The sequence below is a fragment of the Leptonychotes weddellii genome, chromosome 4 (assembly GCF_054177405.1).
Source record: "Leptonychotes weddellii isolate Sample4059 chromosome 4, ASM5417740v2, whole genome shotgun sequence".
In the NCBI taxonomy this organism is placed as follows: domain Eukaryota; kingdom Metazoa; phylum Chordata; class Mammalia; order Carnivora; family Phocidae; genus Leptonychotes; species Leptonychotes weddellii.
The window spans coordinates 167,480,003-167,490,807 of record NC_138372.1 but is presented as its reverse complement, the minus strand read 5'-3'; the positions used below and the strand labels follow the sequence as shown (position 1 = coordinate 167,490,807).

The 10,805-nt window shown below is 62.8% G+C and overlaps 1 protein-coding gene across 1 annotated transcript in view; it reads left to right on the top strand.

Annotated features, from left to right (window-relative positions):
• The first annotated feature begins 10,141 nt into the window (after positions 1-10,141).
• The window catches only part of KCNK9 (potassium two pore domain channel subfamily K member 9), an 86,330-nt gene continuing 85,666 nt past the window's right edge, over positions 10,142-10,805 (top strand). The window contains exon 1 of the mRNA XM_081816585.1: positions 10,142-10,424. Within this exon, the coding sequence (XP_081672711.1) occupies positions 10,142-10,424 (283 nt within the window). The remainder of the gene's footprint in view (positions 10,425-10,805) is intronic.

Sequence of the window (10,805 nt, the reverse complement as noted above, 5' to 3'; positions counted from 1 at the left end):
GGGGACTTAACCCACAGACATTTATTCTCACAGCTGGGGAGACTGTGATCAGGATGTCCGTGATCAGGATGCCAGCAGATTCAGTTCCTGGAGGGCTCTCTTCCCGGCAATTGTGTCCTCGTGTGTCAGGGCGAGAGTGAGCTCTGGTCCCTTCCTCTCTTCATAAGATGTCTAATCCCATTGTGGGGGCCCCACCCTCCTGGCCTCATCTAAATCTGATTACTTCCCAAAGGTCCCACCTCTAAATACCATCACAGGGTGGGGGGTGGTTAGGGCTTCAACACAGAATTTGGGGGAGACATAAACGTTCAGTCCATAACATGCTGTGTAATCTATCCCGCCCTGATTGATTCAGAGATGGTTAGGACGGGGGCACGCTCCCTCCCTGGGTGTATCTCTTCCCTTCCTGTCTGGCTCTGAGCCCCCTTAGATGCCATCATTTTCCTTTGTCAGCTCTTTGGGGGCTCAAATCTGACTGCTGAATGCCTCTGTGTTAGTCTGAACCCCCCCCCCCAACCAAGAAGCAGATGCTGAGATGCAATTGAACACACAGGAAGGAATTTTACTGGGCAGGACGCCTATGAGCGGAAATGGGGAGAGAGCTGAGAGAGTCATCACCAGTGATGCAGAGCTGACCCCAAGGGAAAGAGGAAAGAGGGAGGGAAGGAAGGACAGGAGGGCGGAGGCCAAATGCTCAGTTGAATTCAGCATCCCGCTCAGAAAAGGCAAATAGACTGGAGGGAAAGAGAGGCCTGACCCCCAGAGCCTGGACCTGATCCTTTCCCTGCACGTTCCCCATGACAGCGGAGAGATGCATATGCTGGACCCACTGTGGGTCAGGTTGGCTGAGCGTGGGCTGCATGAGAATTGGAAAAGGGTGGATGCATTTGGGGCTGAGCTGGGGACAGTACTGCTGATGATGGACCAGGGATGCCAATAGGAGCACAGTGCCTTGGTCTGTGACATGGGAATGCCCTGACCTCACCTTGCAGCCTCCAGGGCCCGGACTAGGAAACTGGCCCAGTAGATGCTCAACAGTACTTTGTGTCCAGAAAAAATGAATAAATATAGCTCTGTTCTGTTCCTATAATCTCAAATTCTAAGACGGAGGCTGGGAGAGACAAGACACTGGGGTGGAAACACCAAGGAAGGGTCCACCCAGTCATCACCCCTCCCACCTTCTATCTGACCTCCCCCATGCTCTCTCTCCACACGGCCTCCTTCTCCTCTCCTGCCTTCTCTCTGCTGCCCAGTTCTCCTGCTGCTGCCTCCCCCCTGCACGGTTCTGAAGCCCCCAGGATAGTTGTGTGGGCATCACTGGTGCCCCTGCACTTGGAGAAACAGCAGTAGCTCATGAGAGAGGGGGGTTCAAGATGAGGGGCAGAGACACACACAACGAGCAACACTTCCTTCAGTGCTCACCTGGGCCAGGCACTCTGCGAAGAAGAGCTCAGCATGCATCACACCCCATCTCAGAGATGGGGCAACAGACTTGGGTGAAGTGACAGGCCCAGGGGCAGACAGCCAGTAGATGGTGGAGCCAGGATTCCAACCCAGGACCATCAGACTCCAAAGCCCACCTGTTTGCACTACCCCTGCCTTAAGTACAGAGACTGTGCCCATCACCCTCCCACCGATCAGCCAGGAGCCTTCACTGCACCCATTCTGCAAGGGAAGGGCCTGGGGCTCAGAGTCCAGGGGCCTCAGCCACGAGATGTTGGTGCTCAGCTCTGAGCCATGCTGGCCCCGAGTGCAGACAGAGCCCTCGACCGGGACATGCCACCTCTGAGCACAAGGTGGCCTGTCCAGCCACCCCTGCCTCCAAGCCTCAAATCCTGAGCTACCCATGCTTGAGTCAGTCTTGATGCAGGGATAACTGCTTGTGTGGTGTTAGGGCCGTCTGATTGTCATCTGCCCGGGAGATGCCTGTCTCCCCTGGGGCTGCAGGTGGAGGTGAGCAGGACAAAGACAGGTGCACAGCCTGTGATGTGGGTGTGGGTCAGCCTGGTGGCATCAGGACCTCCTGTCTCCCTCCGACCTCCTCCCCAAACCCTCTCGAACATCCACTGCCTTTGCCCTCCCACCTGCTCCCTTAAACTGACCTGAGCATCAGGTTTCCCAGAGCTGGACCCCATTGTCGAAATGCTGCTGACTTCCCTGCAAGGGAAATCCTTAGGATTTGGGGTCTTTATTTTCTTTCGTTTTATTCTATTTTCTATTTCTACTTTTTAGATTTTATGCAAAAAGTATTATTCGTGATCAAGAATAAATAAAGGGATGCCTGGGTGGCTCAGTCAGTTAAGCATCCACCTTCGGCTCAGGTCATGATCCCAGGGTCCTGAGACCGAGCCCCACGTCGGGCTCCTTGCTCAGGGGGGAGCCTGCTTCTCCCTCTCCCTGCTGCTCCCCCTGCTTGTGCTCTCTCTCTCTCTGACAGATAAATAAATAAAATCCTTAAAAAAAGAATAAATAAAAAGAACAAAATGATTTTAAAAAGAGTCAGTGATTCAACCTGCCACCATTAAAGAGATGATCTGCATCGGGATGGAGTTGGGGCAGTGATTTTGGGAACTGGGACACATCCTGGTGCTGCAGGAATCATACTGTGTCTGCCAGGCCTGCCCTAGGGTGTCAGAGGCCAGATAGCTTCAGTCCCTGCAGTGACTGCCCCCCTGCTCACCCCCAGACGCCCCCAGTCTCCTGGAAGCAAGAGATGCTCGGCAGTGGCCTCTGACAGGCCGGTGACGTGAGCTGTGCGCACTGCAGCCCAGGGCCTTCAGAGTCATCAGAGTTGGACTCATTATTGTTTTAATTGGCCATTCATTTCCTGGGGGCCTTTCCTCCTCCAGGTCAGAGAGCTCCCCAGGCCAGGGGACCCTGTGCTGATGATTCCCCACACCCATCCAGTGGGGAGTTACACGGCTCAGTTCTGTCCACACCGTGCACAAGACTTCTGAGTCACTTCCAGTGAGAATCCCGATGATCTGACCCTGTCTCCCACCCTGCTGGGGGCCTCGGAGCCCTAATCTCTGATCTCATCCGGGCCACCTTCCCCTGGGCCCACATTCTAGCCACATTCACCTTCTTGCTCTTCCCTGAACAAGCCAAACTTCTTCCACTAACCCCAGAGCCTTTGCATTGGCTGTTCCCTCTGCCTGGATGCCCTCCCCTGAATAGGAACATGTCATTCCATGTCTCAGTTCAAATGTTGTCTCCTCAGGGAGGCCATCCCTGACCACCACCCCTAAATATCTCTCTGCCCACCCCACATGGTGCTGTCCCCCGTTTTCTCATCTTCCTACCATCACCTGGCTCCAGCTTTACCCTGCTGCTTACCCGGGTTTTGGGTTCACTCTCCCAGCAGGACGCATGCTCCAGGACAGCAGGGGCCTTGCTGTTGGCTCCCCAACCCCCGTTGCGGGCCCTGGAGGCAAGAGATGGATTGCTGAGCTGCATAGACTGCCTGGGCTCCGGGGACCCAGGAGGTGGATGGGGTCCCAGCTCTGCCGACGATGACTCCCTGGACTTCTCTGGGTCATGGACTCCTCATCTGTCAAAGGAGGAAGGAGATCTAATTGCCAGTGTTCCTTCCAGCTCTGGGGCGGGGGGAGGGACTTAAATCCTGGACTTGGCCCTACTATGTGCACATCGGGGTGCAACAGAGCCTGCTCCATGTTCACAGCAACTGCGAGAGCTGGGGATTAGCCTGTTCTGTGGCCTGGGGACCCGAAGGCAAAGTGCCCTCTGCTGGGAAGCCCTCTGAGTTCCCCAGTCTAGGCTGACCTGGGTTCCCACAGGCCCCATGTGACCCCTGGGTCTCCAACTGCAGACCCTGCTGTCTCCCATCCACCGAGCAGAGCCCAGCACCAGCTGGTACAGAGCGCCCAGTCTGGCAGGGGACACTGGGGGCAGAGGGCAGGTCAGAGGCAGAGAAAGCTGCTCAGAAGTGCCCAGGAGCTTGTACACAGAGTGCCCTGCGTTTGTTCGACCCAGTGAAAGTTTACCCAGCCCTCCTCTGTGCGGGGGACCCAGGTGGGTTCCTGTCCTTAGGAAGCTCCAGGCCTAGAGCAGGGGATGGAGCACTAGGGCTGAGTGTCCGCCAGGGGAGCCGGGGCCATGCCCAGACCCAGCCTGGGGGCAGGAAGCCTTCCTGGGGGCGGGGCTGGCCCACAGGTCCCCGGGCCGCCGGGACGCTGTAGGCAGCTGGGCCCGGGAGGAAGCCCTGTGTTCAAGATCCTCCCTGCCAAACACAGGGCTGGGATCGATTAGCAATGTCTGCCGTGGGCACAGGCCAAGGAAAGGGAACCTGTCTGCCAGGTCTGGTGAACTGGCCCTTGACCCCGACCTCTCCAGACCCAGTCCCTTCTCCTTCCTCTGTCTGAGGCTCTTCCTTGGCGTCTCCTCCCTCTCCCCCTCTGTGTTTCTTGTTCTTTCTCCTCCTCCTTCACCGCATTGGACCCCCAGCGACATCAGTCGCAGGCCTAAAGTGTGGGGACCTACAGGATCCTGGCAGGCCACCACGTCTGCACAGCACTTCTCCCTCTCTGTTCTGTGCATCTACTTCCTGCTTTCCTGAGAGACACCTCGTGTGGGGCAGTGACCACAGACCTCAACTCTGCGCCTTCATTGCCATCGAACAGTGCACCTGCCGGGTAGCTGCCGAGTGGCCAGGAGCTGTGTACCTGCTGTGCGGAAGCTTCTGGAGGACGTGCTGCCAGAGCTGAGTCTTGGAAGATGAGGAGATGAGAGCCCAAAGAGGACAGGGAAAGGTATGCAGGCAGAGGGAACAGCATGAGCAACGGCACGGAGGTGTAAGGTGCTGCGAAGACCGTTGCGCTGAAAGGCTGGCGCTGGAGGACAGGAGGCAGGAGCTGAGGGTGGCGACGCCGAGGGTGGGCCTAGGTTTGACCAGGAGCTCCTGGAGGGTTTTCAGCAGGGAAGCACAAGAGCTGGAGTGTTCAGAAGGTAGTTCAGAAGGTTGCAGGCAGAGGAGAGAGGGGGATGGCCTGGCTGGCGGCCGCCAGGACCCAAGCTGGAGGAGGGCTTGCCTGCGAGGGACCAGAAGTGGGATCCAGGCTTCCTGCCCCTCTGTGCCCAGCAACCCCGGGCTGGGGCCGCGGTTCCCGAGGAGGGGCCCGGGACCTGGCTCTGAGGCCAAATCTGTGCCCAAAGACAGATTCCATGGTCCAATGAATCTGGGAAAGGCTGTTCACAGCCCTCCTGTCTGGGGGTCATGGTGCCTGCTGGCAGACTGAGGGCTCTGAGAAATCCTGAATTTTCCCATTTAACCAGTGTCCCCAGTGCGGCCAGAGACACTTTCTCCGTGACATGCTTATTCATATCCCAAAGAAGAGTCTGGCAAGCTCCTGATGGGCCTGGCTGCCCGGTTACACAGTGCTTGCCTCTGCAATCTGCCCCCGCTGGTGGCTTAAAGGGCAGACGTGCCCTCCACTGCGGATGTCGTGGCCCACGAGCTGTCAGTGAGGGCTGGCAAAGCTAGGGGTGCAGGGAGGAACCTATAATGCTGGCATGGAGCCCGCGGGGCTTACTGCCTCACCTTTCCCATCTGCAAAGTGGGGGCAAGGATTCTGCCTCCTCTACCTATTTTCAAAGATGGGGGCATTAACAGGGCAAAGCATTAAACACACCCAAGGACTTGTGGCGTTCTGGAAGCCGTGGGCAGTCGTGGCTGCTTGCCGGCAAATGGTCGGGCCAAGTAGGGATGCTTATGCCTGTGGAGGCACTGGGCCCCCGCGTGGGAGCCGGGCCTAGAGCACGGTAGCTCCCTGCCTTCAGCTAGCAGCAGGATCGGTTCCACAGGGGCCTGCTGTGGAAGGACCAGGCTGGGAGTCGGGTCCACTCCGACTCACTAGGGGGCCAGAATACACTGCTTGGCTTCCCTGGTAAGATAGGGTAATACGCCTTAGCCCCTGGAGGCTAAGAACATGCCCAACGCGTGTAGAGAACCTTGCAAACAAGTAGGCAGGAGAGAGTTATAAAACCATGATGTTCTTTATTATCTGATCAAATACATCTCTTTGTACTGAAGAAGACACTGAGGTCCAGGGAGGCCCAGGGACAGACCACTGGAGGGGCACGGACAGGCTTGGGATTAACTGACAGTGGCCTAAGCTGCACAGAGAATGCATTTGTTCCCCGAAATCAGGCAGTTCTTGCTTGGGGGGGTGCTTTCCTGCCTCCCCCCCCCCACCTCTGCCCTAGCTCCTCTTAGAGATGCTTTCCCAGGGTGTTTCTGGTTGGTTGGGAGCTGAGCCCCGCCCAGCCAATCTCCGGGGCCAGGGGCAATCCTGGGCTCCAGATCCCTCTCTAGCTGGGCTGGAGCTGGTGCTCCCAGAACCACAGAGGTGGAGAGGGGCTTGGGCTCCCCAGAGGCACTGTCACTAGTCTAACCTTTGTGGACAGTCAAGGGGTACCGACCCACACTGCTAGCTGAGGAACTGAGGTGGAGAGTGCTGGGGACACAGGGAAGATGTCAAGAGCCAGGTTCTGCTTCACGGAGCTCACTTCCATCTGTATGTTGAGACCATGGGAGGAGTGTGGGATGTCGAGAGGGATGCGTGTGAGTGTGTCTGTGTCCTCGTCCAGCCCCCAAGATCCCTCCCTGAGGTCTGACTCCCTGGGCTTGTTTCTTTTGAGTGTAAAGGCCATATTTTGGGGGTGGAAGAAAAGGAGGAACCAACATTTTTTCGGGGGTGGTCTGTGGCTATCCAAGGCACGGTGACTTTGGGGTCAGAAGGCAGCTGGAGTTCTTGAAGGAGTGCTGGACAGAAGCCGGGCAGAGGTTCAAGAGTGGGTTCTAGATGGTATTTGTCCTGTGTCCCTGGGCACGTGAGTCTCTCCGTTGGAAGTGTTCCCATCTGTAAGACAAGCAGTTCGGACTAGTTCTTCTCTGAGGTCCCTTGCAGTACACACACAAAACGGTTTTCCCGAAAGGCTGCATGGAAACCGAATAAAAGCGGTTCTGTCAAAGCTTGGGGTCTGTCGATGGAGAGCATACCAGCGCCATGCCCGCCCCCTCTGCCGCGCGCCCGCACCTGCAGGCAGGGACAGCCTGGACTCCCCTACCGAGTTGGCTCAGAGCGGGGCCACCTGTGGGTCGGAGTCCAGTGCCCCCTGGTGGCGCCCGGGAGGGCCGGCGGCGTCCGGATGGCCGAGGCCCGACGGCTGTGACTCAGGGGTGGCGCTGCTGCAGGGCGGCAGGAGGCCCAGTTGGGGTTCCGTCGTGGGCCGAGCCGCGGCGCAATTAATTACCAGCTGCGGGAATCCTTGTCGGCCGCTCGCGGTGACTCACCGGGGGCCAGGCTCATTCGCCGAGCGCAGGAGCCTCGGTTTCCAAAATGAATTCTGGGGGAGCACCTGCTCCGGGTGGGGCTCCCGGTCCCTGTGCCTAACGGCGCCGTCAGACCCAACGCAACCTCGACAGCCCAGATGTGGACACAGCTCTATCTGTCCCGGGGGGGGCGGCGCAAGCACCCGTGAGTCCCAGAAATGGGGTGGAGAGCGCCCCAGCAGGGGAGCCTCGGTGAGGCATAGGGTTCCCAGACTCGCCTGGCTCCGAGTCCCCGCGGAAGCGGAGCCCGAGCACCGCCTGAGGGGTCAATCCAGAGGGGTCAATCCAGAGGGGTCAGCGCTCCGGAGCCCGCGAGCTGCGCAAGGTTGGGGTCCATTCCCTGGCCTACTCCGCGGTGCCCTTGGCCACTTCTGCCCGGTCTCTTAGACCGCCGCCTGGGGGCGTCCCTTCCCCCAAGTCTCCATCTCTTCCTTGGCTGCGGTCCAAGGAAGGTCGCCAGACCCAGGGAAGGGGAGCCCTGGGTCTCCGCGCCTTCAGCCTACCCATTGGGAGCTCCACTGCTCAAGTGGAGATTAAGGGGGTCGGTGATCGTGGGAAACTCCTCGACGACCTGAGGGGGACTGGGGGAAGCGGGCAAAGGTGGCTGATGTGGGAAGGGGATAAAGCCGGGCGAGGCCTCCTCTTCCGACTCAAGAAATAGCTGCGCGCCTACGGGAGCCTCGGGTTCCCTCCCCGGGCTGGTCGGGAGTGGGGCCGTCGCGAGGCACCGGATGCAGGAGGAGAGGAAGGAGGTTCTGGGTGCACCTGGCGCCCAGCCTCGGGGAACCAAGGAATATTTTTTGGGAAAAGCATCGGGGAGGGGACAAGGAAGGGGGAATGCGGCATCCTTCCCTGAGGCCCGCACCCCAAGAGTGGCCGCCGGTGCCATCCTCCGCGCTCTCTGGATAAGAGCTCAGGATCAGCAGGTGCTGGGCCACCTGTCCAGCGACGCTCGCGGGGGCTGAGGCGGCCCTCGGGACCCCAGCACGCGATGAGGAGGTGCGCCCGGCCAGGGACACGCGCCCGCGCCAGGTGGCTGGCCCCGGGGAACGCCCTCCCCTCGTGCTCTCACCCTCCCCCCCCACCCCCACCCGGATCTCTCCTCTCCCTTAAGCTGCTGGTCGACCTTCTCGGGCTGAATCCCATTTCCTCCCCCAGGCACGGTTCTCTCAAACTGTCCGCCCCGCGTGGCAGCAGGCGCTCTCGGGGAGCTGGGCGAGAAGGACCCCTGCAGCCTCATTTATCCTCCCATCCCCCGCCGAAACCTGCTGGTGGCTCCGCCTCCCACCCCCACTCTGGCAACACCCAGTCCTCGGCCCGCCTCCGCCCCCTCCCCAGCGGCACCGGCCGCCCCTCCCTGGCTCCCTCCGCGTGCGCCGCGCGCCGCGCTCGGTCTGCAGCGGGAGCCGCCGCGGCCGCCTCGCCAGCTGGCTGGGGACCAGGCGGGAGGTGGCGCGCCCGGGAGGCTGCGGGAGGGAGGGAGGGAAGAAGGGAGGGAGGGAGGCCTGGCCTCGGAGTAGCCCGGCCCCCGCCCCCCGCGGCCCTCCCGCCGGAGCGAGGTGCCACGCGCGCGCGCGCGCGCACACACACACACACACACACACACACCACACACACAGGCACACACACACACACACACACACACGGGCACACATACGCACAGACACACGCACACACACTCGGCTCCCTCCGGCGCGCACGCACGCAGCGCCCCTGGCAGACCAGCGCCGCTGCCGCCTCCCCGGACGCCCGGACGCCGGAGGGCCCCGACCCCGGCGCGGCTCATGCGCCCGCGCCCATCCCGCAGCTCCGCGAGGCCCGCGGGACCCCTCCCGCCGCCGCCGCCGCCGCCGCCGCGCCCGCCGCCCCCGGAGGAGCGGGCTGGCCGACCGCCGCCGCGCCGTCCCCCGGCCGCCCCCGAGGCCGCTCCGCCGCGGGCCCTGCCGCCCTGGGGCCGCGCCCCGCTCCCGCGCCTCGGGGGCTGAGCCGAGCAAACTTCGCGGACCGGCCGACGCCCGGCGAGGATCCCGCCGCGTCCCTGCGCGCCCGGGTGGGCGCGGGGCGCTCGGACCTTCGGGCATCGGGCGGCCCCGCCCGCTGCACCTGCTCGGCCCCCTCCCCGCCTGCTGGGGACTCCGGAGACGCCGCCACTTCGCAAACTTTTCCACCCCCCCCTCGGGGGGGGGGCGAGGAGGGCTGAAGGGGAAGGAGGTCCCGCGAGGCGCGCGCAGACCTGCGGGCTCCTAGCTGGGCGCCGCCGCCCGGGAGCCCGACCCGGAGGGGCGCGGGCCCCGGCGGCCGCCCTCCGGCCGTGCTCCGGCTCCCGCTCCCGCCCCTGCTTTTCCGGCGGGAGCGGGGGGCGGGGTGCGGAGGGCAGCGCGGCCCGCGCGGTGCCCAGCGGGGCCGCCGTGCATGGCCCTGCGCAGTGGGGCGGGCTGCTTCGGCCGGGTCTGGCGCAGGGTGTCGGGGCTCCCGGACGCCTGGCCCCGGCGCTCCAGCAGCCTCCTGTGCCTGTCCGCCTTCTCGCCCGAGCCCGGGCCCGCGCCGCCCCTGCCCCGCCAGCCGCCTCACGGTGGCGGCCCCGGCGGAGGGGGGCCCCCCCAGCCTCCCCGCCCCCCGCCTCCCCGCTGCTGCTGCTGCTGCTGCTGCTGCTGCTGCCGCCGCCGCTTACAACTTGGAGGCGGCGGCGGCGGCGGAGGAGGCGGCGGCGGCCGCCGGGCGCTGCAGTGGGACGCGCGCGGCTGCGAGCCTGCGGGACATGCCCCCCGCGCCGGCTCCTTGCTGGCGGCCATGAAGAGGCAGAACGTGCGGACTCTGTCCCTCATCGTCTGCACCTTCACCTACCTGCTGGTGGGCGCCGCTGTCTTCGACGCCCTCGAGTCGGACCACGAGATGCGCGAGGAGGAGAAACTCAAAGCCGAGGAGATCCGGATCAAGGGGAAGTACAACATCAGCGCCGAGGACTACCGGCAGCTGGAGCTGGTGATCCTGCAGTCGGAGCCGCACCGCGCCGGCGTCCAGTGGAAATTCGCCGGCTCCTTCTACTTTGCCATCACGGTCATCACCACCATAGGTAAGGGCTGGGCGCGCCGCCGCCGGGCTCCCCGCGCCCCGGGAGGAGTCCGGGGAGGCGGCTGAGCGCGCGGCGCAGGGCTGGGTGCGGGGCGCCGAGGGTTAAACGCAGCCTGTCGCCGGGGGGGGGGGGGGGCTCCCGCCGCGCCCCCTCCTCTCTCCGGAGCCCCCGCCTCTCCTGCGCCTCCGAGAGCCTCAGCCCTCGCGGACCCCACCCGGAGCTCCGCTCCGCGCCGGTGTCTGGGCCGGGCGTGCGAGCCCCGAGCGAGCGTGCCGGAGCCGGGAGGGCGGAGGCGCCACTTTTGCGAAGAGAGTGGAGCGCTAAGAATAATCCCGTAGCAGACACCCACCCACCCACCGCCCCAGCGCGGGCTGGGCTGCG